This window comes from Aulonocara sp. 'chitande type north' Nkhata Bay, linkage group LG16 (assembly GCF_057382095.1).
Source record: "Aulonocara sp. 'chitande type north' Nkhata Bay isolate Kocher_YH1m ecotype deep benthic linkage group LG16, A_spYH_male_GT1.1, whole genome shotgun sequence".
Taxonomy (NCBI): Eukaryota; Metazoa; Chordata; class Actinopteri; order Cichliformes; family Cichlidae; genus Aulonocara; species Aulonocara sp. 'chitande type north' Nkhata Bay.
The window spans coordinates 16,606,350-16,632,464 of record NC_141359.1 but is presented as its reverse complement, the minus strand read 5'-3'; the positions used below and the strand labels follow the sequence as shown (position 1 = coordinate 16,632,464).

The 26,115-nt window shown below is 41.6% G+C and overlaps 1 protein-coding gene across 3 annotated transcripts; it reads left to right on the top strand.

The window, feature by feature from the left end:
* Positions 1-7,579: 7,579 nt before the first annotated feature.
* On the top strand, positions 7,580-25,856 carry LOC147311234 (solute carrier family 22 member 4-like). Of its 3 annotated transcripts, XM_086266323.1 has the most exons (13): positions 7,580-8,332; positions 11,461-14,036; positions 16,498-16,740; positions 18,591-18,806; positions 20,682-20,785; positions 21,371-21,525; positions 21,793-21,964; positions 22,677-22,803; positions 22,896-23,107; positions 23,354-23,568; positions 23,825-24,007; positions 24,726-24,861; positions 25,222-25,856. In XM_086266323.1, the coding sequence occupies exons 3-13, from the start codon at positions 16,531-16,533 to the stop codon at positions 25,328-25,330; spliced, it is 1,839 nt and encodes a 612-aa protein (XP_086122449.1). In that variant the 5' UTR covers positions 7,580-8,332; positions 11,461-14,036; positions 16,498-16,530; the 3' UTR covers positions 25,331-25,856. The 3 variants fall into 3 exon arrangements, with proteins under 3 accessions (XP_086122449.1, XP_086122448.1, XP_086122451.1); XM_086266322.1 differs by lacking the exon at positions 7,580-8,332 and having other exon boundaries at positions 9,723-14,036; XM_086266325.1 differs by lacking the exons at positions 7,580-8,332; positions 18,591-18,806 and having other exon boundaries at positions 9,725-14,036.
* Positions 25,857-26,115: the final 259 nt, after the last annotated feature.

Here is a 26,115-nt window from a genome sequence, read left to right as displayed (position 1 = left end):
CTTCTCCAAGTCCACAAAACACATGTAGACTGGTTGGGCAAACTCCCATGCACCCTCAAGTATCCTGGAGAGGATAAAGAGCTGGTCCAGTGTTCCGCGACCAGGACGAAAACCGCATGAAGTTTTTGGTAACTTCAAGTCAAATTCTTGAGTGTAGCTATTATTATTATTTAAAAGAAATGCTTGTTAAGACTTCAAAACACTGACTGCTGCTGTAGACAAATGCCATCACTGAACAGATATCAGCCCTCCCCTATTAAATATCAGGGATGTGTGTTTATGCAGTTTTTAGGTACTTATATACAGGGAGTGGAGAATCATTAGGCAAGTTGTATTTTTGAGGAATAATTTTATTATTGAACAACAACCATGTTCTCAATGAACCCAAAAAAATCATTAATATCAAAGCTGAATGTTTTTGGAAGTAGTTTTTAGTTTTAGCTATTTTAGGGGGATATCTGTGTGTGCAGGTGACTATTACTGTGCATAATTATTAGGCAACTTAACAAAAAACAAATATATACCCATTTCAATTATTTATTTTTACCAGTGAAACCAATATAACATCTCCACATTCACAAATATACATTTCTGACATTCAAAAACAAAACAAAAACAAATCAGCGACCAATATAGCCACCTTTCTTTGCAAGGACACTCAAAAGCCTGCCATCCATGGATCCTGTCAGTGTTTTGATCTGTTCACCATCAACATTGCGTGCAGCAGCAACCACAGCCTCCCAGACACTGTTCAGAGAGGTGTACTGTTTTCCCTCCTTGTAAATCTCACATTTGATGATGGACCACAGGTTCTCAATGGGGTTCAGATCAGGTGAACAAGGAGGCCATGTCATTAGTTTTTCTTCTTTTATACCCTTTCTTGCCAGCCACGCTGTGGAGTACTTGGACGCGTGTGATGGAGCATTGTCCTGCATGGAAATCATGTTTTTCTTGAAGGATGCAGACTTCTTCCTGTACCACTGCTTGAAGAAGGTGTCTTCCAGAAACTGGCAGTAGGACTGAGAGTTGAGCTCGACTCCATCCTCAACCCGAAAAGGCCCCACAAGCTCATCTTTGATGATACCAGCCCAAACCAGTACTTCACCTCCACCTTGCTGGCGTCTGAGTGGGACTGGAGCTCTCTGCCCTTTACCAGTCCAGCCACGGGCCCATCCATCTGGCCCATCAAGACTCACTCTCATTTCATCAGTCCATAAAACCTTAGAAAAACCAGTCTTGAGATATTTCTTGGCCCAGTCTTGACGTTTCAGCTTGTGTGTCTTGTTCAGTGGTGGTCGTCTTTCAGCCTTTCTTACCTTGGCCATGTCTCTGAGTATTGCACACCTTGTGCTTTTGGGCACTCCAGTGATGTTGCAGCTCTGAAATATGGCCAAACTGGTGGCAAGTGGCATCTTGGCAGCTGCACGCTTGACTTTTCTCAGTTCATGGGCAGTTATTTTGCGCCTTGGTTTTTCCACACGCTTCTTGCGACCCTGTTGACTATTTTGAATGAAACGCTTGATTGTTCGATGATCACGCTTCAGAAGCTTTGCAATTTTGAGACTGCTGCATCCCTCTGCAAGATATCTCACCATTTTTGACTTTTCTGAGCCTGTCAAGGCCTTCTTTTGACCCATTTTGCCAAAGGAAAGGACGTTGCCTAATAATTATGCACACCTGATATAGGGTGTTGATGTCATTAGACCACACCCCTTCTCATTACAGAGATGCACATCACCTAATATGCTTAATTGGTAGTAGGCTTTCGAGCCTATACAGCTTGGAGTAAGACAACATGCATGAAGAGGATGATGTGGACAAAATACTCATTTGCCTAATAATTCTGCACTCCCTGTATTTTGAGTTTGTCCGGCCAGCCATTCTTGCAGTAGAGTTTGATTTGTTTTAGTGTTTCGTCTTTGTCTTGCTGCTCTCTTATTTGTTGTAGTCTCTCCTCTGTTGCAGGAAGACCTGAAATCACCTGATGTGCATACAGATTCATTTCGTCTCTTAATGTCTCGTCACAAACAGTTTTTTCTGGTGCTCTGGACAGCACGTCTGCAGTTGCAATGTGTTTGCCTGGGACATGTGAGATGGTGAAAGAGTACCGCATTAATCTCATTCTCAGTCTTTGTACTCGTGGTGGCAGTTCGTCTAAGTTCTTGGAGCCCAAAAGTGGTACTAAAGGCTTGTGATCTGTCTCAACATGGAATTCAATGCCTATAAGAAAATCAGAGAATCGCTCGCATGCCCAGGTTATGGCTAATCCTTCCTTCTCTATTTGAGCATACCTTTGTTCTGTGGGGGTTAATGCTCTTGAAGCGAAGGCCACTGGCTTGGTTGTGTCATCCTCTTGTTTCTGAAGTAGCACCGCTCCCAGTCCATAAGAGGATGCATCAGCTGATACTGCTGTTTGTGCTTTGGGGTTGTAGGGTGCCAAGTTCGGTGGTTTACTCAGTTCTGCCTTAATGTTGTTAAACGCTGTTTGTTGAGCCTCACTCCAACACCACATGTTTTTGGTACTGAGTAGTTCTCTCAACGGCTGTGTTTTCTCTGCTAAGTGGGGAAGGTACTTGCCTAGATGATTAACCATTCCTAGGAATCGTCTCACTCCACCCACATCGGTGGGTGCCTCCATGTTGCTGACCGCTTTCACTTTTTCTGGGTCTGCTTTGACTCCTGTAGTGTCAATGATCTGTCCGAGGAACTTGATTGAGGTCTTTGCAAACTCACATTTCTCACTTTTCAATGTCACCCCTGCTTTTGTGAGCCGTTCAAGGACTGCGACCAGTCTCTTGTCGTGCTGGGTCTGTGTGTCAGCATAAACCAGAATGTCATCCATCTGGCAGACAACTCCGTCCAGCCCCTCCAAAAGCTGAGACATTCGTTTTTGAAAATGCTCAGGGGCTGAGGATATGCCAAAACAGAGTCTATTGAAACAGTACCTTCCGAATGGTGTGATGAACGTTGTGAGAAGAGCTGACTGCTTGGACAAAGGTATTTGCCAAAACCCTGAGTTAGCATCGAGTTTTGAGAACAACTTTGCGCCCTCTAGCTGTCCTAGGGTGTGCTCAACTGATGGCAACATGTGTCTTTCTCTTTTCACAGAATTATTTAGTTTGGTCAAGTCCACGCACACACGCACTTCATCTCTGTTTGCTTTAGGTACTGGAACTCCTGTGTCAATTTTGAGCCAGCAGTCTACATGGTTAACTTTTATTTTAGTCAACCACGCATCCTCAGTTCTCTCTGAGGCTACTGTTCCCAAAAATGCTACCTCCCTTTCTTCACTGTCACCACCTGCTGCACGTGTTTCTCCTACTGCCCCAGACCTGCACACTCTTGCATAGTGACCTTTCTTTTTACACTGATTGCTGGGCACAGGTTCTTGCTGTGAAAGGGTGTCTTTCCACATCGGTTGCATTGGCTTTTCACATTCCTCTCTGTGGTTTGTGGCACAGTCTTTCTTGGTTTAAAGTGTTTTATTTTTGCTTTAATGATGTCCACGTTACAAAGATTTTCCTGCTTGAAGTTGTTTTTAAGAAGATCCTGCTGCTTCTTAACAAGCTCACTTTGGCGAATCCCTATCACTGCTTTTTCTAACGTGAGCTCCGCGTCCATTTGCAGTTGCTCCGAGAGCCTCTTGTCTCTTATTCCGACAACGAGTCTGTCTCTTATCATTTCACTGTGCAGCGCCCCGTAGCCACAATGCTCAGCCAAGGCATATAGGGATGTAATAAACCCGTCTGCAGTCTCTCCTGCTTCTTGCTGCCTTTGGTTGAACTTTGCACGTTCAAAGATAACATTTCTTCTGACTACAAAGTGTGCCTCGAGTTTGTCTTTGAGAGTGTGATACTCACTCGCCTCCTCTTCGGTCAGGTTCAACGAAGTGATCACGTCTTCAGCTTCATCGCCCATTGTATATATCAGTGTTAACCTGGTTTTCGTCCGATTGTAGCTCGAGTCCGGATGCTATCCTGAACCTCTCAAAGCGTCGGATCCATTTCGGCCACTCTTCTGGCTTTGAAAAGTCGAACTTCGGCGGCGGTGATACTTGGAAGGCTGCCGGCGCGGCTGCCATGCTGCTCGCGAGATGCTAGTTAGCATTTGCTAATTTGTTAGCTTAGCTCTTACTGTGGCTGTTAATGCAAACTTAATTTTATTAATCCATCGGGTGGGTTCCTCCAGGGTTTTCACACAGCTGAATAAACATCAAACAGAAAACTGATTAAACAGAAGTGTGAGACGGTCGAGAGTATAAGTCAGCGCCCGGTTATATTTTAGATAGCAAGGAGCAGACGGCAACATTTCACTCTACCGAGGGAGCTCGTGACGTACTACCCGGCTTTCTTTAGAAAGGCCGGGTCCTCAGGTGGAAGCAGCCTCTGAATTTGGACACCCCCGCTGTTTCCAGGCCGGGTACATTGGGTAGGATGTTTTTCCAGGTAGGATGGATTCCCAGAACACCGGCCAATAATAACGGTGACATTTAACGTATTTTATCCGATAAATAAACACTGTAAAATGTATTTATCACCCCCCCACCCCAACAGCCCTTTTGAATATCTCCCTAATTCTGAGGTCTCAAGGTTGGCAAGTATGGTCACAACACCTCACTTTTTGCCACATGTATAGCAAACCACGTCTCAGCTGTTTGTGGAGGTAAAATAAGTCCGCACAATTACGCTAAGCCATTGTTGTGAGTTCGCGCGCCAGCGGCTGCCAGACATTAATACAGTGTATTTCGCACATAAGTATGAAGGCGGAAGAGGAAGTAGTTCCTTTGAATGTAGACAATCCGAATGATGTAGTTTCTTTCCACTGTGTTCCTGTTAATGACAAACTACAAATTTACCCTAAAGTACTAAAATATCGATATTTTAATGTGAGAATCGATTCTAGAACATAAATGATTGGTACCGGAGGAATCGATATTTCAGGATCGATCCGCACATCTCTAGTGGAGACTTTACATGACGATAAAGCAGCTATGTCTGAAGCAGGCAGATGGACCCACATTAATTTTAACGGCTTCCTTTTGGAGAAAGCCGTCAGATTTCAAGTGAAGAGAGACCAGCGACTGACCTATGGGAGCATCAGGAAAAGAAGCCCTGCACTTGCCCCAGCCAGAGGGTTCAAGAAAAGAGCTTTTATTTCTATCTGGGATATCAGCAAGAATGAGAGAGGGATATAACTGAACGCCATCAACATCTTTATCAACGAGGGTACCTGCTTGGACTTACTCTTCAAATAAAGTAAGCCTGTGTCTGTTATTAACCTTTTATTAATATTGGCAGCTACTTTCCTGTTGTTGTTGCTTCTGTTTGGTTGTTCTTGGATTTTGTTATTGTAGTTTTAATGGAAATATTTATGGACAGGTATTGTGCCAAAAACTCATCTTATGTCAAAAAGCGATTTTCGGTACTTGCCAAAAAATGACTGCTAGAATTTAAAGTGTTATAAATGACTTGTTGGCCTTTAATCTGTCAAAAAATATCTGAAACATGTCTCTCACGAATAATATCAGGTCATTTTGAGCCAGAAAGAATATTCCTATCACAAAGTAGAATCTGCAGTCAGTTTTTGCAAAGTTACTGTTGTTTTTTTGTTCTTTTTAAAAAGTGTCAGTGACATCAAAAATGTATTTTTCAAGAGAGATCTGGCTAAGAGAGGGCAACGGAAATTGTAACAAATATAACATCACAATTCTGTAAACACACTTTTAAGTGAAAAGAACTACATACAATAGCCCAGATTCATAACTTGCAAAACGGGCCATTTCTTTATTTTATATATAACCCATTCATAAGTCCTGATCTCCACTGTCTATTTACAAATATTAGTAAAGGTATCAGACATAAAAGAAACATCAAAATATCACTACACAGGTAATCAAATATCAGATAAGGTTACCTGATGATAGCTTTGTGGGATTGCCTGTGTTATGTGTTATTTGTCTCTTTTACTCAAGCAGTGCAATCACTCCTAATGATATGTATCCTGCTAGGGGAGTGTAATTGTGACTGCAGTAAAGACATAGATTAAGTTTTGGCATTGTATTATTCATCATACATCAGAAGTACTTGACATAAGAAATTCTCACTGGTATTTGCATCCTAGCATCATGCCAAAAAAATAATAATTTTATGTGTGTTTTTATGTGCAGTAGTTTTGGCTTATATTGCTAAATAAGTTGTAGTAATAGATAACATTACAAAAAGCCCTATTTTGCAAGCGTCCTATAGTGTCACGGCGAGTGTGGAGGAAATGAAGGAGGATCCAAAACGCAGGCGGTAGTGGAGAAGTGAGGGTGGTTTATTGAGCACAAAATAAGGACAAACAGCAAATGGAGCTCGAACTAAACTATACTGGGAAACAACTAAACTATAGCGCAGAAACCAGAACATGAACATGAAGCAGGGCGAGCAGAGGCAGACGACGGTAGACAGCAGGGTGAACACACGAGCGAGACACGATGGTTACACAGACGGACCAGCAACTACAAACACAGAAGGCACGCCTTAAATACACTCAGAGAATCACAGGGAGATTACACACAGGTGGGAGACACAGCTGGGAGTCATTAACGAGACGAGAGGTAAAACTGAACACTCACATGAGACGCAGACCTTCACAATAAAACAGGAACAAGAAACCATCACACTAAGACACAGACTTGACATTTGAGAGACAGACAGAAAATGTCACATGGAACTAGACATATACTAAGCAGACCCAACCGAAGAACAAATCCTAAACACAAACAGAAACATGAAACTCTAATAATAAACATCATAATCATCATCATCATTTACACAACAAGAGAACAATAAAACAATCCCTGATGCAAAATTACACCAAAACATAATAAACTCAAAATACTGGGTCCAACGGACCCAGAACCGTGACATATAGCCTCTGCATTATTACTCTGTTTGCTGCATTATAATCTGTCAGTCATCTTGGGCCACTGGAAATATCTTTATAGATCTCTTATATTTGTTGCAATTTGTGCTCCACTCTTGTCAGGTCTCTTTATAAAGATTTTTTTAAACTTGAGACTAACTACAAAAAGAAAGTAACAAGTCATTTATAGCAGTTTTAATACTTTAAATCACTGTGAAATTGGTCTGACTGCCTGCCAGACCCAAATGTTTTGAGGTCTGCATGTGGAAAAAAGGGTAATTCAGTCTTAAATATCCCTTGTTTTTGGTTTCACAGTGGGTTAAAGCATATCAGAAACTATAAGAGATCTGCAATATAAAGCCTCTCCCGAAGTCTATAAACACTTTCCACTGGCTACTCACAAACTGATTGTATTAAAAGGCTGAGGATTGCCTGCATAATCTTATGCACTGATAGACCTTTGGTCTAAGCCAGCGGTCCCCAACCCCCAGGCGATGGACCGGTACCAGTCTGTGAATGTTTGGTACTGGGCCGCGAGAGTTGAGGTTCGGGTGTGAAATTTATGGTTTTCAGGGTTTTTATTGGTTTTTATCATTATTTATTTATTTTTAATCGTTTTTATTAACCATTAACTTGGTTTCCCTGAGTTTTTTCCCATGTGTTATTAATAATTCCTTTTTTTGTGTACCGGTACTGTTAGGTATTTTAGTACCATGGTAGCATTTACTGGATATTGTTTTATAGTGACATTATGCAGGAAAACTCTGTCATTCAATAAGGCCCCTTTGTTTTAGTTATTTTTCTCTTTGACCCAAGAATTGATGTGTGAGAATCACAGGCTGGTACAAGGTTGAAATACCACAGAGATCACTCCCTCAGCTACATTAGTTTCTTAATCTCTTAGGAGACGCCTGTTGAAGGCCAGATGGTTTGTTTCAGAATTCACTAATGAAAGAACTCTTTATTTTGTGCCTTGAAAATATGTCGCTGAGATAATCACAATTGTAGCTGAACTGATACACTACACAAAGGATGCTTCTTCACCCAAGGGCAGGAAGACGCTCCCTTATCTTGGTCTGTACTGGTTTAAACTGATAATCTGCTGTCTCATGAATTTTACCCTCTATATAAACTGTTGTACTTGTGAATAAAGTTGAGTCAATTTGGGAAGACAACCTGAAGCAGTCTCTGTTTTCTTGTTCTCCCAAGCTGCTCCCGAGCTCGTACTAACACGCTGAATGGCATGCTTGAATATTGCTTGAGAATATATTTGACTGTGTTACAGACTAAGGGACATTCTCTGCTGATAGGTGAAGGTACATTCTCTGCTGATAGACGTCCACGCCTCGAAGGAAGTCGATCCACGGATTAGGCCTTGGAAACCGTTTCCTTCAATTTTGGTGTCAGAAGTGGGATCCTGACGAAGGTAGGCACTCGTCTTTTATTTTATAAGACTGTGTTATGCCTTTCTCAGTGATCCACATAGAAACGGGATACGCTGACGAGGCCTTCTTCAGTGGCCCACATAGTAACAAGTGGGATACGCTGAGGAGCCTTCGTTAGTGACCCACATAGAAACACAGGAAGTTGCCTGTTGTTTTGTAAATAAAAGCAGAAAGGACACAGGAAGTTGCCTGCTGTCATAAACTAAGAAGTTGCTCACCAGCAGAAAGGACACAGGAAGTTGCCTGGGGTCATAAAACGAGAAGTTGCTCGTTAAAAAGTGAGAAGTTGCTCACTAAAAAGATAAAATTGCTAGCAAAAAATCAAGTAACCTCAGGTGTGCCACAGCAAAAATAAAAACTAACTTAAATCCTTCAAGCGTCTAAACCCCTCTGGAAATCACTGACCATGGGTCAGAATAATTCAAAGACCTTAGACGGGTCCGATAAAAAAATCAAAATTAACTGTAAAACCGAAAAAAATAAAATATAAAATCACAAATAGCGGCTCAGTACGACTCCCACTTCCGGTTACGTTTAATCCACGCTCGCGAATCAATGAAGACTTCCATGATTACGTATCCAGAACATGCGGAAGTGCTTACGTGACTGATTTCGTCTCGAACTTAAGAACTATAACTTTAATGCATCCTAATGTATTTCCGGAGCCCTATCCCGAACGATTATCGCCAGAAAACAGGTCAGTAGAAATGTTAAATACTATTTGTGATAAGGAAAGTAGGCTGATTAAAAAGTCCTGTAAAAAATATATGATAGAATGTCGTGATGTGACCAATCGCATGCTACCGCTATGGAAAAAAGGACCCGAGCCAGACGTAAATGCTTTAAATCAAGCCAGTGTAGGCTCTAGTAAATCCACTGCAGAAAAAACTAGCCTTATATGCCCATCCGTTCAACCTACGGCTCCGCCGCCTTATGATGAAAAGACAGAATTAATAGCTGCTGCGGAGGCTGCACGTCATCAGCGCGTATATCCTGATATAACAGCAGAATCCCAAAAGAGTGAGGAAGGCACTGAAATGACACCTAAATCAGAAGAAGATGACTGGTTTAACCTAGATCAAAGACAGGAACGAGAATACACTGAACGAGAAAGAGAGTTACAGGAACATAAAAAGCAAACAAAACAGTTAATGACAGAGTGTGAGGAAATCATGAAAGATCCTTTAACTCAGGGCTGCCCAATCCCAGTCCTCGAGAGCTACTATCCTGCAGCTTTTAGATGCATCCCAACTCCAACACAGCTGAATCAAATGGTTTGATTACCTCTTCAGCATGCCATCGTGTTTGGCAAAGGCCTGATAACAAGCCATTCATTTGATTTGGGTGTGTGGGAACAAGGATGCATCTAAAAGCTGCAGGACGGTAGCTCTCGAGGACCGGGATTGGGCACCCCTGCTTTAACTGAACGTACGGAAGCTGAACTGCAGCAAGCCGTTTCCGTCATAGATAATCATGTTCAGCGCCACACTAGAGTAGCGAATGGTTTGACTGTGCCAAAAGCAATAACTAACACCAGAAATTTAATAAGGAACTACTTAAAGCAGAAAAAAGAGGAAAAAACTCAAGAGGGCCCCCACAAAAACACCCGTTATAAAGAAAAGCAGGGATCACAATTTAATGACGTCAGCCCCTCCCTCCCGTTCATGATAATAGGGGACATGTGTTGCATTCAACCCCCTAAAATTTCAGAGTTAGCAGCAACCATTAAAGAACTTCCCGATCCTCTACAAAATCCTACAGCCTTTGTTTCTGCATTACAGAGAAGTACCAGATACCACCACTTGGGTGGGCCTGACTATAGATATATATTATGTCAACGAATTCCAGGTGTGACTGAATCTCAGCTTATTGAAGAAGTAGAGGAACTAGACCCTAAAAATGACCAAGCAGCCAACACCACCTCGTTTTTGTGGATAAACGATGACAAAATCACAGCCTTTTTTCAAAATCTAAAGAAATTTCTGCTCACAATGTCTAGAGATAAAATTGATTTAAATGCAGTAACCATGTGTAAGCAAAAGCCAGATGAATCCATTCTAGTTTTTATGAAACGTTTCACACACTGCTGGACTAATGAGGCATGCATGCCTGAAGGAGGAAATGATCAGATTTTCATAACAACATTCTTAAACAATATTCATCCAGAATGTTCACAACTATTGAAGCTGACTGCCACTGATAATCTCTATGACATGAAAATAAAGAACTTTATCACACTTGTCAAAACAAAAGCTGGTGCAGATCTTTTCCCCAACAGCACGAAGGCTAAAAGTGTTAAGATGATGTTGAATTTTGATGTTGAAGGCTCAGAGGAAAGTGAAAAAATGATGTATGCAGGGGCCCCGCCCCCTCAACAAGCGCAGCAGGGAGATTTCAGAAGGAGAGATAGGAGTGGAGATGTATGTTTTTACTGTGGAAAAATAGGACACTGGAGGAGGGAATGCAAATCAGCAGCACATAGGTCTCAACCACAAAACACAGGACCAGCTCCTGCCACTAGGCGTCAGCAGAGCTCTTACAGACAAGGTAACTGGCAACGCAGACAGGAATCACATCAAAGAAACGGCCCCTTTGCACTTAGGCAGCAACCTTATAATCCACATTTTAATCCCCATCCATATGATAACGAAAGACTGGACCAACCATAGGGAGGCCCAGGTGATGATGAGGGACAGTGTGAAGCACTACACACGATGCTGCATTTGCAATTGTCCCGTAACACAGAAAGCTTGCCCATGTTAGATATAGAGATAGGTGAAAAGACTTATTCCTTTTTAGTTGACAGTGGAGCCACTAAAAGTTCACTGTCTGGAAAATTCTATAGTGGGCCTGTTTCCTCTGTGTGCATCAACACCATGGGAATAAACGGAACTCTAGTGCAATGCCCCAAAACTCATTCTCTAAAGACACGCTGGGGCCCCAAACCAGACGAAATTACATATCATCCATTCATAATTCTTCCAAACTCGCCTGTCAATTTATTAGGCAGAGATTTAATGGCAAAAATGAACTTGTGTATTTCATTTAACACAAAGGGTGAAATGTTTGCAGATACTGATAACAGCTATGTTTTCTAATGCTCTTGCAGACGTAACCGCGAAAGCAGCTGCTGCCTCACAGCAACCACCCAGAAAGGAAGTATTATCTTTGCCTTTACAGCTGCCACTTGTCACACTCCCAGACTATTTAGAAGCAAATGTTGACCTAAAATTCATACAAGAGCAGGCCTCTGCCTCAGATTACACTTACTGGGAAAGTAATAATTGTACCTTAGATAACAGAGACGGCTTATACAAAAACCTTGAGGGTTTGATTGCCCTCCCATCTTCACTACTGCCAATCCTTGTCTGCCATTTTCACGGTGTGAGTCATGTCGGACAAAGAGGGGTAATAGGAGCAATAAAATCAAGATTTGTAATCGAGAAAACATCACACGCAGTAAAACGCATATTAGCAACCTGTCTAACATGTGCACGAACTAATGTAGGTAGCTCAAAAGCAAAACATCAGCATTTACTACAACCAGATTTCCCATTTCATACATTACAAATTGATTTTACACACATGCCAGCACAAGGAAGCATCAAGTACTTACTGGTAATAGTGGACCAATTTAGTAAATGGGTAGAAGCTTACCCAACATCAAAAGAAACTGCAGAAGTAGTCTGTCAAAAGTTGTGCAATGAAATAATACCCAGATTTGGAATACCTCACCAAATTAACAGTGATAGAGGACCTTCATTCACATCAGAAGTAATTCAAAAGTGTGCTAAAACTCTAGCAATAGACTGGAAATATCATGTGCCATACCATCCTCAGAGTTCAGGAGTTGTAGAAAGAATGAATAGGACCATAAAAAATCGCCTGACTAAAGCAATGATAGAAACAGGAATGACCTGGATCAAACTACTTCCTCAAATCCTCTGCGAGATTAGAATGACTCCATCCGCAGCAACCAAATTATCTCCATTTGAAATAATCATGGGAAGACCGTTTCCAACACCATGGTCAGCCTCCAGAGGGGCACCGCTATTGGAAGGGGACATAGACACTGCATTGTCTGACTATGTTCATAACCTGGTAGAAACACTGAATAATAACTATCAGAAAGTTTGTCTCTCTCAGCCTCTCCCTTCCATAGATCCAACCCATCCGTGGAAACCAGGAGATGCGGTGTTGGTAAAGTCGCTAAAACCAAGGGCACTCGGGGAGGCCGCGTGTTCCAGCCCCCAGACTGTACTTGCAGTGACGAGAACCAGCATCCTAACAGACGGACAACCTCAGTGGATTCATGCCAGCAGGGTTAAGACCAGCCCCACCAAACCACCTAAGGTGTCGGATCAAGTAGATGACGACTCAGGCGAGCCAACGCCCGGATCCAATCCACCTACACACACACAATCACTGATTAACACACAACGCCTGAAAGAACAACAACAAGGTACTCGAACATCCAGCAGGAACAGAAAGCCTAGAGTACCACACAATGTCTAACCTGATAAAGATAGACTCGTTTCATCCTGATAATGGAGAAAATGAAATGCCCATTGTCATCACACGACGCTTATACGGTGTCTCTCGAACCTGGGACCAGGCCAGAAGACGACTAAAGAACTGTCTTTTTTATATATTTAGGTTATTAATCATATCTACTGCATTAACCTTAGGATTTTTATTTACTATTTCGTATTGTAAAGTGCAACCCTGTTCACATTTCTGCAAGCCACATTTTCAATGATAACCCGTATAGCTACTAGTACAGCTACTTCAATGTATTTGCAATTAGCACAAATTGATCCTGAGGATGTGCCAGATGTTACCAATGATGTTCCTGATGTGTATATTGAACATTAGGTTGTGAACTATTACATTTTATGATTTGCTTTTTATATTATGTTATTACATTTGTGATTTTTCCTTTCTATTTGAGTTATTATTTTTAAAAATAATAAAAGAGGGGAACTGTTAGGTATTTTAGTACCATGGTAGCATTTACTGGATATTGTTTTATAGTGACATTATGCAGGAAAACTCTGTCATTCAATAAGGCCCCTTTGTTTTAGTTATTTTTCTCTTTGACCCAAGAATTGATGTGTGAGAATCACAGGCTGGTACAAGGTTGAAATACCACAGAGATCACTCCCTCAGCTACATTAGTTTCTTAATCTCTTAGGAGACGCCTGTTGAAGGCCAAATGGTTTGTTTCAGATTTCACTAATGAAAGAACTCTTTGTTTTGTGCCTTGAAAATATGTCGCTGAGATAATCACAATTGTAGCTGAACTGATACACTACACAAAGGATGCTTCTTCACCCAAGGGCAGGAAGACGCTCCCTTATCTTGGTCTGTACTGGTTTAAACTGATAATCTGCTGTCTCATGAATTTTACCCTCTATATAAACTGTTGTACTTGTGAATAAAGTTGAGTCACTTTGGGAAGACAACCTGAAGCAGTCTCTGTTTTCTTGTTCTCCCAAGCTGCTCCCGAGCTCGTACTAACACGCTGAATGGCATGCTTGAATATTGCTTGAGAATATATTTGACTGTGTTACAGACTAAGGGACATTCTCTGCTGATAGGTGAAGGTACATTCTCTGCTGATAGACGTCCACACCTCGAAGGAAGTCGATCCACGGATTAGGCCTTGGAAACCGTTTCCTTCAGGTACTGGTTTTATTTTGTTGTATTTATCCACGACACATTAAACGCAGGTCTGTGAAAATATTGTCGACCATTAACCAGTCCATGGCGCAAAAAAGGTTGGGGACCGCTGGTCTAAGCTTCATAGTCCTTGCCTCAGTATTTTTCCTTTGAAGGGCTGAGTGTTTTCTTTTTAATTTTCACCCGAAGGCAAACATCCCAAATTCCAACAGTAACTGTTTAACATCCGTGTAGCCACACTAAATAACCGTGCATGCATGGACGCTTCAAGCAACAATATCTACCCGTTCACATGCTGTAGCGGGAACATAAGAAGAAGAAGAAGATAACTGGCTATTATAACAGATCAAATATATTAAAACAGTTTTAAAAATTCTCAACTAACAGATTTGGATGTGACAGAAATCGAGCGCAGTTATTCTGCGCTCTATATAATCAGGTTAGTACGAACTGTATATTATAATGGATTCATGATATCATTCAGCCATATGTGACATAGATTGGATGAGATTCTAGTAATTTTGACTGTGACAGTTGATTATAGCGTAAAATCAGTAGTTTACGTTGTGGAAGATAGGATTGTAAGACTCTTATTCTTTCTTTCACAGATTATCGTATGAGCTCAAATTTTGTATAATCTTAAAAATATTCATTGAAAGACCGATGAGGGCAGCCTTTAAAGCTTTGCTTGGGAGCCACGTTATGAGCGAAGCTGTTTAATGAAATGTTCATAGTGAACAGAATCATTCTTCCAGTAATCCAGTGTTATATTCAACACACGTTGAACAACTTGGCTAACTTCTTTGTCTAACATTGTATAATCTCTGATGACAAATCGCTCCCTCTCGTCCTCCTCCCTCTCCTAGTAATTCAAATTCTGCAGACGACTTCCAAACACCAGTGTCAAGGTGTAGATCGTGCTGTTGGTTTGTGTTCTTGGTGCCACTACAGAAGGGCAAAGGCAGTTAAAGAAAGAGAAAAGCTTTGAATCTGAGCCGAATGAACAAAGAAAATCAGAAAAAGAGCTGAAATGGCCTCTTAAAATAACCCATATAGTAATAATAACTATTAAAGAGATTTACTTTTATTCTTATTCTATTACTTTATTAATCTTCTGACACTGGAAAAGACCCAGTGCTTTAGCCCTTCACCTAAAGCTGGAAGACTATTCAGGAAGGTATTTTAAAAAGTGTTTATCGAGTTTTCCTTCCAAATAACTGAAAAACAGTCTGTCCAGTCAGCTCTTATTAGGTCAGCCGCAGCATCTCATTTAATTCATGGCAGCAGTTCTCACTTCAGGTGGGGTGGATGGAATAAGGAGTGAAGAGAAACTGAATTTGTTTGTTTTGGATGAAATTTAACCAACAAGAGTTTTCTGGTGCTATAGTTCTTGCTTTTACTGCAGTGAAAGTGATAAGTGATTGTAATCGTGGGCTGTGGGGCATTACTTTTTCAGACTCTGATGGAAGGAATATCAGGAGATGTTTTTCAAGTTTGAGACTCTATAAAAATGCCCTTTTTTTCATTTACCAATTGTTGATTAAGTTGTGTGCTTTGATTCATTTGTCTTGTTGAATCACCCACGGACTTCTAACCTTCAGGTGATGTCCTTACACCTTCCAGTAAAATTATTACCATTATGACTACAAGGCATCCAATGTCCCGAGGTAACAAAACATCCCCCATTGGTTTCTTTTGGGTGCTTTTGCCCTTTAGTTCATTTTTTTTTTTTGTCTTGTAGTGGACGTTTGAATCAAGATTTGAGCAAGCTGGAGCGATTCTTCTCACAACCTTTGCTGGTCACAAACTCTTGTGAAGAGTAGCAACATATTGTTTTACAGAAGACTGACATATAGACTGGATCTTGAGATCTTTAGACATTTCTTTACTTCATATACAGTATCAGTCCATATGGTGACTCTCGGTGAACTCCACAACTCCCCACTGTGAACACATTTTGTGCATAAACTAACCACGAATGAAACACTGTCCAAATTCCTTTTGTCTGTCTTCCATTTGTGTACTATGTGACAAGGCTGTGTTACCCATGTGGCTGTCTTAATCTTAAAAGCAACCCACTCAAAACTTGACACTTTAACGTAGTACCTTTCCCCCCCTTTTTTTCTGAATATAAATGTCCTGGAGCTCAGGGGCAGTGAGTAGTTTGTCCTTTTGTGTCCTGCCCCTTTCCCCTCTCATTCACACATGTGGTGAAACGCCTTGCCATGTGAGAAAGCACATTATGGTATGGAGTTAATATTATGGAGGAGTTAATATGCACCGAGGGTTTTAGAATTAGTAGGATGAGAGGTGGAGTCTTTCTGTCTTGTCTGGGATAAAAGATCTGAAGCTGCGGAGCACTTGTTGAGAGAGAAGCTGCGACTGGCGCGACCCGTATTCTACTTTTTGATACGATTTTGCTGTTTGAAGAGAGAGCTGACTTTGTCATTTTTTTGAGTGACAGCTGAAAAGAAGAAGAATACAATAGAATACCAAAATGAGGGACTACGAGGGATCCATTGCGTTCCTGGGGATCTGGGGCTGGTACCAGGTGAAGGTCATCTTCTTCCTCTGTACCCTCAGCTTTCCTGCTGGGTACAACATCCTGTCTGTCATCTTTCTGCTGGCCATTCCCCCACACCAGTGCTACATCCCAGCACACAGCAACCTGAGTCAGGACTGGATCCAGGCTAGTATCCCGATACAGGTGAGAACCAGTGGCAGGCCTGATCAAGCTAAATGATTTTGAATGATTGTTTGAGTGAAGGACAGCGGCTAAGAAAACTCAGATTCAGCAAGTATTATTTTATTTTATTTTTCGGTAATTTAACATTATTTTGTTAACTAACTCCTCAACCTTAAGTTTCTATCATTTCTTCTGCCTTTCTATTACACACATGAGAAAGCAGTGATACATTTTGATCACTTTAGCAGTAGATTTAATAAAAGCTTGCCTCTCTGTTCCAGCAGACGCCTGCTTCAAGTAAAACACCTCGAAAAGAAAAACACATCCAGTGCAGGACCAAACATTTGAAAGATCCACTCAGCAGCTAGCTGGCAAACATAATGAAGGACTAAGCTTGATTTTCCATGAGGAGGTGGTTCCAAACACTGTCAGCTACAGTGTCTTGTCATTAATATAAAAAATATATATTTTCCTCTTAATGTCTTTTAACTGTCTTTGCTAAATATTCTCGGTGGTGATGGTTATGTTTAAACCTTCATTAGACTTTCTACTCCTGTGAGTCTGCTAGGATACAATTGGGTTTGTCACGGGGATGTGGGGAAAAGGAGGACCCAGGCGCGGTACTCTGTGTATAAACAGTGCGTTTATTTACAGTGATGGAAACAATAACAGTAAATCCCCGTGCTCTCCCGTGACTCCCGTGTCGTGTCTTCCCAACAAGTCTGTGCTCCGTGTTCTCCACTCTCGTGTGTCCACACACATCTCGTGCCTGCTGCCCTCCGATGTTCCACGCTCCTCCTGAGGGGAAAATGACAGAGGCAGCCGTCAAGACACATAATTCCCGTAGGCATACACTCACAGACTAAACTGAACAGAAGACTAACGTGGAGTCTCATGCAATGATCCCGCGTCGGTGGGAGCTCCAAGACTCTCTTAAGTAGCTCCCCCGACGAGGCCTGATCAGCAGCAGGTGTGTGGCTTCGGGTGTGGCCAGTCCCCTTGCAGGGCCACACCCTCCAGGCCTGACGCCGCCTATAAACAAGTGCTCAGCCACCCACACACACATATACACAAGCACAGAGAAGGGGAAGCAACACCAAAATACACAACAATAACACAGGTCCATGACTGCCCAGGGGTCCTGGGTCGCCCAGTCCCAGGACCCTGACAGGGTTTGAGTGATGCAAGTTGGTGTAAGGATCCATGCAGACGTGCTTGACCTTGGTGACTCTAGGTGTGCGTGTGCGCCGCAGAGTATAATCAAGGGTTTAACGACTCGGCTGTTCCTAGGGTGTTTGCAGCTGTAGTTAAATTATATTTTTGTAAAGCCAGTGTGAGAGAACCTTACACTGAAACGCTTAGTTTACCTAAATCTGCAGCAAGTCACTTTCCCCTAAAGCATTCTTGCGCCGCAGATTCACGTCATCACGACAGTTATTTGTCATTAACGTCTTGTGAAGTTCCAGTGTGGCGGGTGCAGTAGAGTGTACAGTGGGTCGTGGGTTGGATTTGGGGGACGATTCACATAGGAATAAGTCACATAATAATTTGTATCGCCAACTCCAGTCGATTTTCTTTGTGGACAAGCTGCGGTTACCTGAAGTGTGCTTCTATGAGTTTTACTGCTCTTTGTAGATTTAAAAAGCGGATGTTAAATCAGCTGTCATGGAAATGGTCTGTACAGAATATTGACCCACATCTGGTAAAAGCTTACTGATTATACAGCTCACAAATAAGATTTTAAAGGCTTTTTTCCTCTGGCAGTTGAAGTCTACTGTTGACTTCGACGTTATAGAATTCTCGTATAAATTTCAATTCAGGACTCTTTCACTGTCTTGTCTGTCTCTTATAATATCTCTGCTGCTGTACAGGGTCAAAATCTGGAGAGAAGCAGTTGTAGCCGCTATGAGATGCACATGATGCAGAACTTGTCTGCACTCGGAATAAAACCCAACCTTGCCCAGATCCACAACGATTCTGAATTCGGAGCAAGTGCAGGGGTCATGCTGTCCAACCTGAAGCAGGAGGAGTGCAAAGATGGATGGATCTACAGCACAGAGCACTACAAGTTGACTGTAGTCACTGAGGTACTGTTACTGTCTTGATGATATTGTTCAGATCCAAGTCTCCCTGGATCACAAAGGACTTCCTGGTTCAATTACTTATACAAAAAAAACACCCAGCACGCCCCTGCGGGCGGTTTATCCTTCAAGCTCGGGTCCTCTACCAGAGGCCTGGGAGCTTGAGGGTCCTGCGCAGTATCTTAGCTGTTCCCAGGACTGCGCTCTTCTGGACAGAGATCTCCGATGTTATTCCCGGGATCTGCTGGAGCCACTCGCCTAGCTTGGGAGTCACCGCACCTAGTGCTCCGATTACCACGGGGACCACCGTTACCTTCACCCTCCACATCCTCTCGAGCTCTTCTCTGAGCCCTTGGTATTTCTCCAGCTTCTCGTGTTCCTTCTTCCTGATATTGCTGTCATTCGGAACTGCTACATCGATCACTACGGCCGTCTTCTTCTGTTTGTCTACCACCACTATGTCCGGTTCGTTAGCCACTACCATTTTGTCCGTCTGTATCTGGAAGTCCCACAGGATCTTAGCTCGGTCATTCTCCACCACCCTTGGGGGCATCTCCCATTTTGACCTCGGGACTTCCAGGTTATACTCGGCACAGATGTTCCTGTACACTATGCCGGCCACTTGGTTATGGCGTTCCATGTATGCCTTGCCTGCTAGCATCTTGCACCCTGCTGTTATGTGCTGGATTGTTCCAGTGGCATCTTTACACAGCCTGCACCTGGGGTCTTGCCTGGTGTGATAGACCCCAGCCTCTATGGATCTTGTGCTCAGAGCTTGTTCTTGTGCTGCCATGATTAGTGCCTCTGTGCTGTCTTTCAGTCCAGCTTTGTCCAGCCACTGGTAGGATTTCTGGATATCAGCCACCTCCTCTATCTGCCGGTGGTACATACCGTGCAGGGGCCTGTCCTTCCATGATGGTTCCTCGTCTCCCTCCTCTTTCTTGGGTTTCTGCTGCCTGAGGTATTCACTGAGCACTCGGTCAGTTGGGGCCATCTCTTGGATGTTCGTTGTCTCATCCTGGACTGTGGTGCTGACACTCACCAGTCCCCGGCCCCCTTCCTTCCGCTTAGCGTACAGCCTCAGGGTGCTGGACTTGGGGTGAAACCCTCCATGCATGGTAAGGAGCTTTCTTGTCTTTATGTCAGTGGCTTCTATCTCCTCCTTTGGCCAGCCTATTACCCCAGCAGGGTACCTGATCACGGGCAGGGCGTACGTGTTGATGGCCCGGATCTTGTTCTTACCATTCAGCTGACTCCTCAGGACTTGCCTGACCCTCTGCAGGTACTTGGTGGTTGCAGCCTTTCTAGCGGCCTCTTCATGGTTCCCATTTGCCTGCGGGATCCCCAGGTACTTGTAACTAATAGGATGAGGGACCTATGGATATATATATATATATATATATATATATATATATATATATATATATATATATATATATATATATATATATATATATATATATATGTAATATATATATATGTGTGTGTGTGTGTGTGTGTGTGTGTGTGTGCGTGTGTGTGTGTGTATAATATATATATATATACCTCATTACAGATGATGTGTGAGTAAAGGCAACATTGAATCACACAGTAATTTATGAGAAGCTATTGCTTAAGGATGTCCTCTAAAGTTTACCTTAGCCTTATGCCACTTGTGGTCATACAAACAGTGACAGGAATAAGAAGTCAAACAGCCTGAGGAGTAAAATATGGACAGAGACAAACTCATGTTACACACCCATCAAAACAAAGCAACATGGAGGCTAATGAAGCAAACAGTCTGCACAGGGACTGCTGGAAGACAGAGATTAGTGCCCAAGTATTTCCTTCTATGTTCTTATGCCTGCTTTAGATCACCCTTATGTGTACCCTGTCTTCTAGTTTAACCTGGTGTGCGACAACAAGTGGAAACAGCCAATGTCCTCTCTCATCTACTTCCTGGGATCACTTTGTGGCTGTTTCCTCTCTGGACAGATCTCTGACCGGTAAATTCACAGTTTCAGCTCAAGCAGTCTCTAAAGTTAGCAAACCTGCAATGTTTTTCACTAAAATATGTCTGCTAGTTAGCTGTGAGCTAACTCATCCAGGACTAAATAAAATAAAGGATCTATCTTCCCAAATCTCGGTTACCTTTAAGTTTGAGCTAAATGAACTCCATTTTGTTGTTGATAAATCCTAATGTAGGTGCACTGAGCACATGACTCCTTTGCTCTTGGTTAATAATAATAATAATAATAATAATAATAATAATAATAATAATAATAATGTATACTTTATTGATCCCCATGGGGAAATTACTTGTTTTTTCTCTGCATTTGACCCATTCACTCAGTGAAGCAGTGGGCAGCCACTAAGCAGGCGCCCGGGGAGCAGTGTGTAGGGACAGTACCTTGCTCAGGGGTACCTCAGGGTAGCTGTCATGCTAGCTGCTAAAGCCCTGTTGAGGCTAATGGGCCTATTTTGAGGCTGTTGAGGCTAATGGGCCTATTTTTTAAGCATTAACATCTAAATAGAAAACTGTATGTGCCCATGTTGTGGCTGATTGCTGTCTTGCTGTATTTTTACTGTAGGTTTGGCAGGAAACCTGTTCTGTTCAGTTCCATTTTCATACTAAGTGTCTTCAACATCGCTTTGAGTTTTGCTCAGTCCTGGGCCGTCTTCAATGTGCTTTTCTTCATGGTGGGCATGGGTCAGGTCAGCATTTGCATAGTTCTTCTTGTACTTGGTAAGTGTGTTTCTTTATTTCTAGGATAGTCTGCTCAACTGCTGCTGTTTTTAATGTAATAAGCCTTCGGCCAACACCTAAAATGAAACAAAAAGGAAACCACTTGTCTTGTATTGTCAACTAGTCACAACCTTTGACTGACTTTTCTGATTTACACATGTGCAGTAAACAGATAACAGAAAACAAAATATTTTATTGGACATTAGTTGTAATATAACATTAAGTACAACTTCCTGATTTCCTTTAAACTTTGCCTTTTCGTCACAGGTTCTGAGCTCCTAGTTGATGTTCCAAGAGTTCTCTTCAGCAGCCTTGCTTTGAGCTTTTTCTATTCAGCTGGTATGGTGGCATTCCCTGGCACTGCCTACATAGTCAGGAACTGGAGATATCTATCAGTGTTAATGGCTTTGCCTGGTCTGGCCTGTTTCCCCCTTTGGTGGTAAATTGACCTCAGTACACTACTAGGATTTTTGTTTCTTGAGTATTTGCTGATTTTTTCAGCAGATTTTTTTTGTTCAGTATATAAAAGGTTGTTGAGGAATTTGTTGAACTGTGGAATGTGTTAAGCTAATGTAAACTAAATGTGCGCCTCCATGCATCCATCCATCCATCACTTTGTTCCACTTCCTCAGATGCCCTTTTCCTTCCATTTGGGGGATCTTGAGACAAAAGAAAGGGATTTATAATTTTTTATTCCAGTTCCCGTTCTCCCCATAGATCTCCTCCCAACTGAACGTTGTTAAAGGCTCATTTCTGTTTAAACCTGTTTTGATTTGATGATCAAAGTTCCAAGGTTGTATCTGCAATCTCATTCATTCAGTCACAGTCAAGCATAAAGTGTTAAATAAAAAATCTTTGGCTTCTGGCAAAGTACATTTTTCACAGATTTTTACAGTTATCATTATGGCACTCAGATGATCCACTGTGGCCACCCGTACAGGGACAGCCAAAAGAAGACGTTCGTGGCATCCAGATAATTTCTAACTCATCGCATCCAGATAATTTCTAACTTTTCCAGCATCTGCTTGATGAATAAATAATACTCTCTCAAACACAGATAGATGGAGCAGGAGGCTCTTGTATTTTTCTTCAGTTTCCACCTGTGCTGACTTGACTAATGAACTACACATTTGTGTCTGTCTGTCCACCAGGCTGGTTCCAGAATCTCCTCGCTGGCTAGTGTCCAAAGGCCGTTTTAAAGAAGCAGAACTCCTGCTAAGGTTTGCTGCTCTGGAGAACGGAGTGGAATTTCCATCTGACCTCTTTCGCTCAGCAAAAGTAAGAGCCTCTGACCTTATCCTTGTCCAACGTGTACCACACTAAACTACATTGGCTAATGTAATGAATTTTCTATGTGGCACATTGATCAGTCTCAACAGTCTGAACAACCTCAGCAACCTGAACAACCTCAACAACCTGAACAACCTCAGCAACCTGAACAACCTCAACAGCCTGAACAACCTCAGCAACCTGAACAACCTCAGCAACCTGAACAACCTCAGCAACCTGAGGTTTCTGGTTACCTGGGTCTGCTGAGGAACACAACCACTCGAAGTATCACACTCGTAGTGTGGTTTCTCTGGTGAGTTAAAGCCTTCCCCATGAATCTATGAACTCAACGAACTGAATATAAACCAGACTAAAACCACACACAGAAGTACACGTGAAGCTAAAACTAGAGAATAGAAATATAAAGAAAACTCAGAATGCTGGTTTTGGGCATCAGTGACTCTGACATGTTTTACAACTGCCTATTGATATAATTGACTGAGCGATCCTAACAGGATTCATTTTATTTATTTATTTTTTGTTCTCTTGTTGTTTGCAGGTTTTCTTTGAATGTGAGCTACTTTGGATTGTCATTCAATATGACTACTCTCTATGGCAACCCCTTTCTGAACTACGCCTTGCTATCACTAATGGATATCCCGGCACACTTGGTCAGCTGGTTTAGCGCAAAATATTTTCCTCGCCGCGTGTCCTTTATTGTCTTCTCCCTGCTGGGGGCGCTGGCACTCTTCGTCATCCAGATCACTTTGCACAGTAAGTGAGACCACTGTCCTTTTCTTGCTCTCTTTGTGAATATAACTGTCATTGTGTTGAAAAATATCAACACAATAAGCCTTTTCAACAAGGCCTCACACACACAGCCTCTATGTTAGAGGTGCTGCCCTAAATGAGATTTATAGACAAAATAGACAAAACAAGATTATTTGAGGGAAGGTAAACCTGCTCACCAAATGTTTGAAAATAACTTGTTTCACTCCTTGTAAGCTTAAAGTCCTTCTCCTCCCTTCAGAGTATCACAACATCACCCTCACCCTGGTGCTGATAGGTAAATTTGGAGTCCTGGCTTCTGAAAGAATCCTGCACCTGCTCACTGGAGAGCTGTCTCCCACAGTCATCAGGAATACGATGTTGTCGTCTGCTGCCTTATTCTCCAGAGTGGGGTCCTCTATCACCCCATACATATTGCAGCTGGGTGAGATATTTGGCATCACAATCACCCCATTTCCCCCCAACAAAAGAAAAAAAAGAAGAAGAAAAACGTTAAATTTGGGACAACTGTTACAACTGACAATACTCGTATTAAAAATGTCCTAAGCTTACTCTCCAACACTTTCTACTGGTCTTGGGTCTGAGAAAAGAAGCTATGGAGTGGGCTATGATGAAAAAAAATCTCTTTAATCAAATAATCCAAGACAGTAAATGTTGAAATTAAGTAAATTTTAAAAACTTCGCTAAACTTCGTTTTGAGGCAAGAGCGAGAAATGATTGAGAAAGTTGTGCAGCGCATCAAAAAACAGCAGATGGAAAACTGAACAACTAATTCTGTTTCAATATGTTTTTGTTACGATGTCTTTGTGCTCTATTCAGTGCCCTGTAAGCTTCTAATGATCTTAATAGCCGTCTGTTTTTCATTTACATGTTTTCAAAGCATCCCTACTTTTGTGTAAACATCATACTAGGATAATTATTCTGCAATAGAGCACTTTGTAGTGTACACAGAACCTTTGTGCCTTTTTTATGAGACAGGTGTCATTGTGTAGAGATGAAGTTTTAGTTCACTTTAATGACAAAAGCATCCTTAATGCTCAGCTTCTCAACTCTAAATCTAACAAACTGACCTGCAGCTCAGTGATGACAGAAGTCTGTAGCAGAGAAATAATCTGAATAATGGGCTCTGGTTTTGTCTGCAGCTGTGTTCTACGAGTTCCTGCCGTGGTTGACTGTGGGTCTCCTGTCAGTCATCGGTGTCTTTGTCTCCCTTTTCCTTCCGGAGTCATTTGGAAAAACGCTTCCTGATACCATCGATCAGATGCAAGTCATTAAGAAGTAAGCTTGTCTATTGATTATGCTAGTAATGCTGCTTTTGCAGAGTGTATATTCAGGTGCGTTCATGTCTGCACTCTATATAATAGATATCCTATGAATGGATTGTAATAAAAAATATATAAATAGGGAAATCTGGTTTGATTGTTTACAGCACTGTGGTCTTAAAGTGTTATGTGGGTAGGTCTGTGTCATGAGACCAGAATAAGAAATATACAGTTCATTTTGAAATATCAAAAATAAAGGTGGGTACAATGTGAAAAAAACTGAAATGAAAAAACAAAACAAATAATGCAAATATATATGAAATATCTATTGTTTAATATTGCCTAACTGATGCAGCTCTCCTCATTTGGCTTCCAGGTTCAAATTTAAAGGGCTCTGTCGCCAAAAGGATGATGGGAATTCAGCTGAGGCTCCAGCTGTCAGCGAGACTTCTCTGTCTGAGATCAAATGCTCAACTGCCTTCTAGAGCTTGAGATGCAGAAATGAACAAATGATTTGAATTTGCTTTTCTAGTCTTGTGTTAGCAATTGTTAGCCACATTTTTAACCATGTGTATGTTCTTTTTATTCTCTAAACTTTTTTTTAATATATTCCCCCCCCAATAAACTATATAGTGTCTACCTCATCATGTAGAAAGGCCCCAGTCATGAGACCAGGAAGACCAGGAACCTTCTTGTTGTGAGGCCGCAGCGGAAATTACCACAAAAACACTTATTCATCCTGAGCAGGAATATGGAAGTGAAACAAAAAAAAGAAAAAAAGAAAATTTTTAAATCAACTTGAATTTAAGTCGTGTGAGCAGTTGCCATGCTTGGATTATACGATTTAAAATTTGTGTTTAAAACTTACAAATTTTTTTATATCATTTTGATGAAATAAAAAGACTTTGATTGGTTACTGATGCTTTGGATTGTTGTTGGTTACATAATAGAAATAACAATAATAATAGAGATGATGATAAGAACAGTAATATTAATAATAAAATCCTAATAATCCTGATAAGAAAAAAATGTGACTTGTGTGTATTTTCTCTTTCTCTATGCCGTCCATACAATAATAATTACAAAGACTAAAACTAACACTGAAACCAATAAAAGGTAAATTTAAAAAAAAATCAAAATGAAGTAAATAATAATAATTATAATAATGATAATATAATACGAAACGAAACCTCCCATAGAGGATGGGTGCCAGACTAGAATTTCTACTACACCAATGTAATAATTCACAGATAAACAGTTAAATTAAACG

Coding starts and splice junctions, on each gene's coding strand:
- LOC147311234 (XM_086266323.1), top strand. CDS start 16,531: ATGAGGGACTACGAGGGATCCATTGCGTTCCTGGGGATCTGGGGCTGG. Junction 22,804..22,895: donor ACCTCTTTCGCTCAGCAAAA/GTAAGAGCCTCT, acceptor CACATTGATCAG/TCTCAACAGTCTGAACAACC. Junction 23,569..23,824: donor CATCCAGATCACTTTGCACA/GTAAGTGAGACC, acceptor TCCTCCCTTCAG/AGTATCACAACATCACCCTC.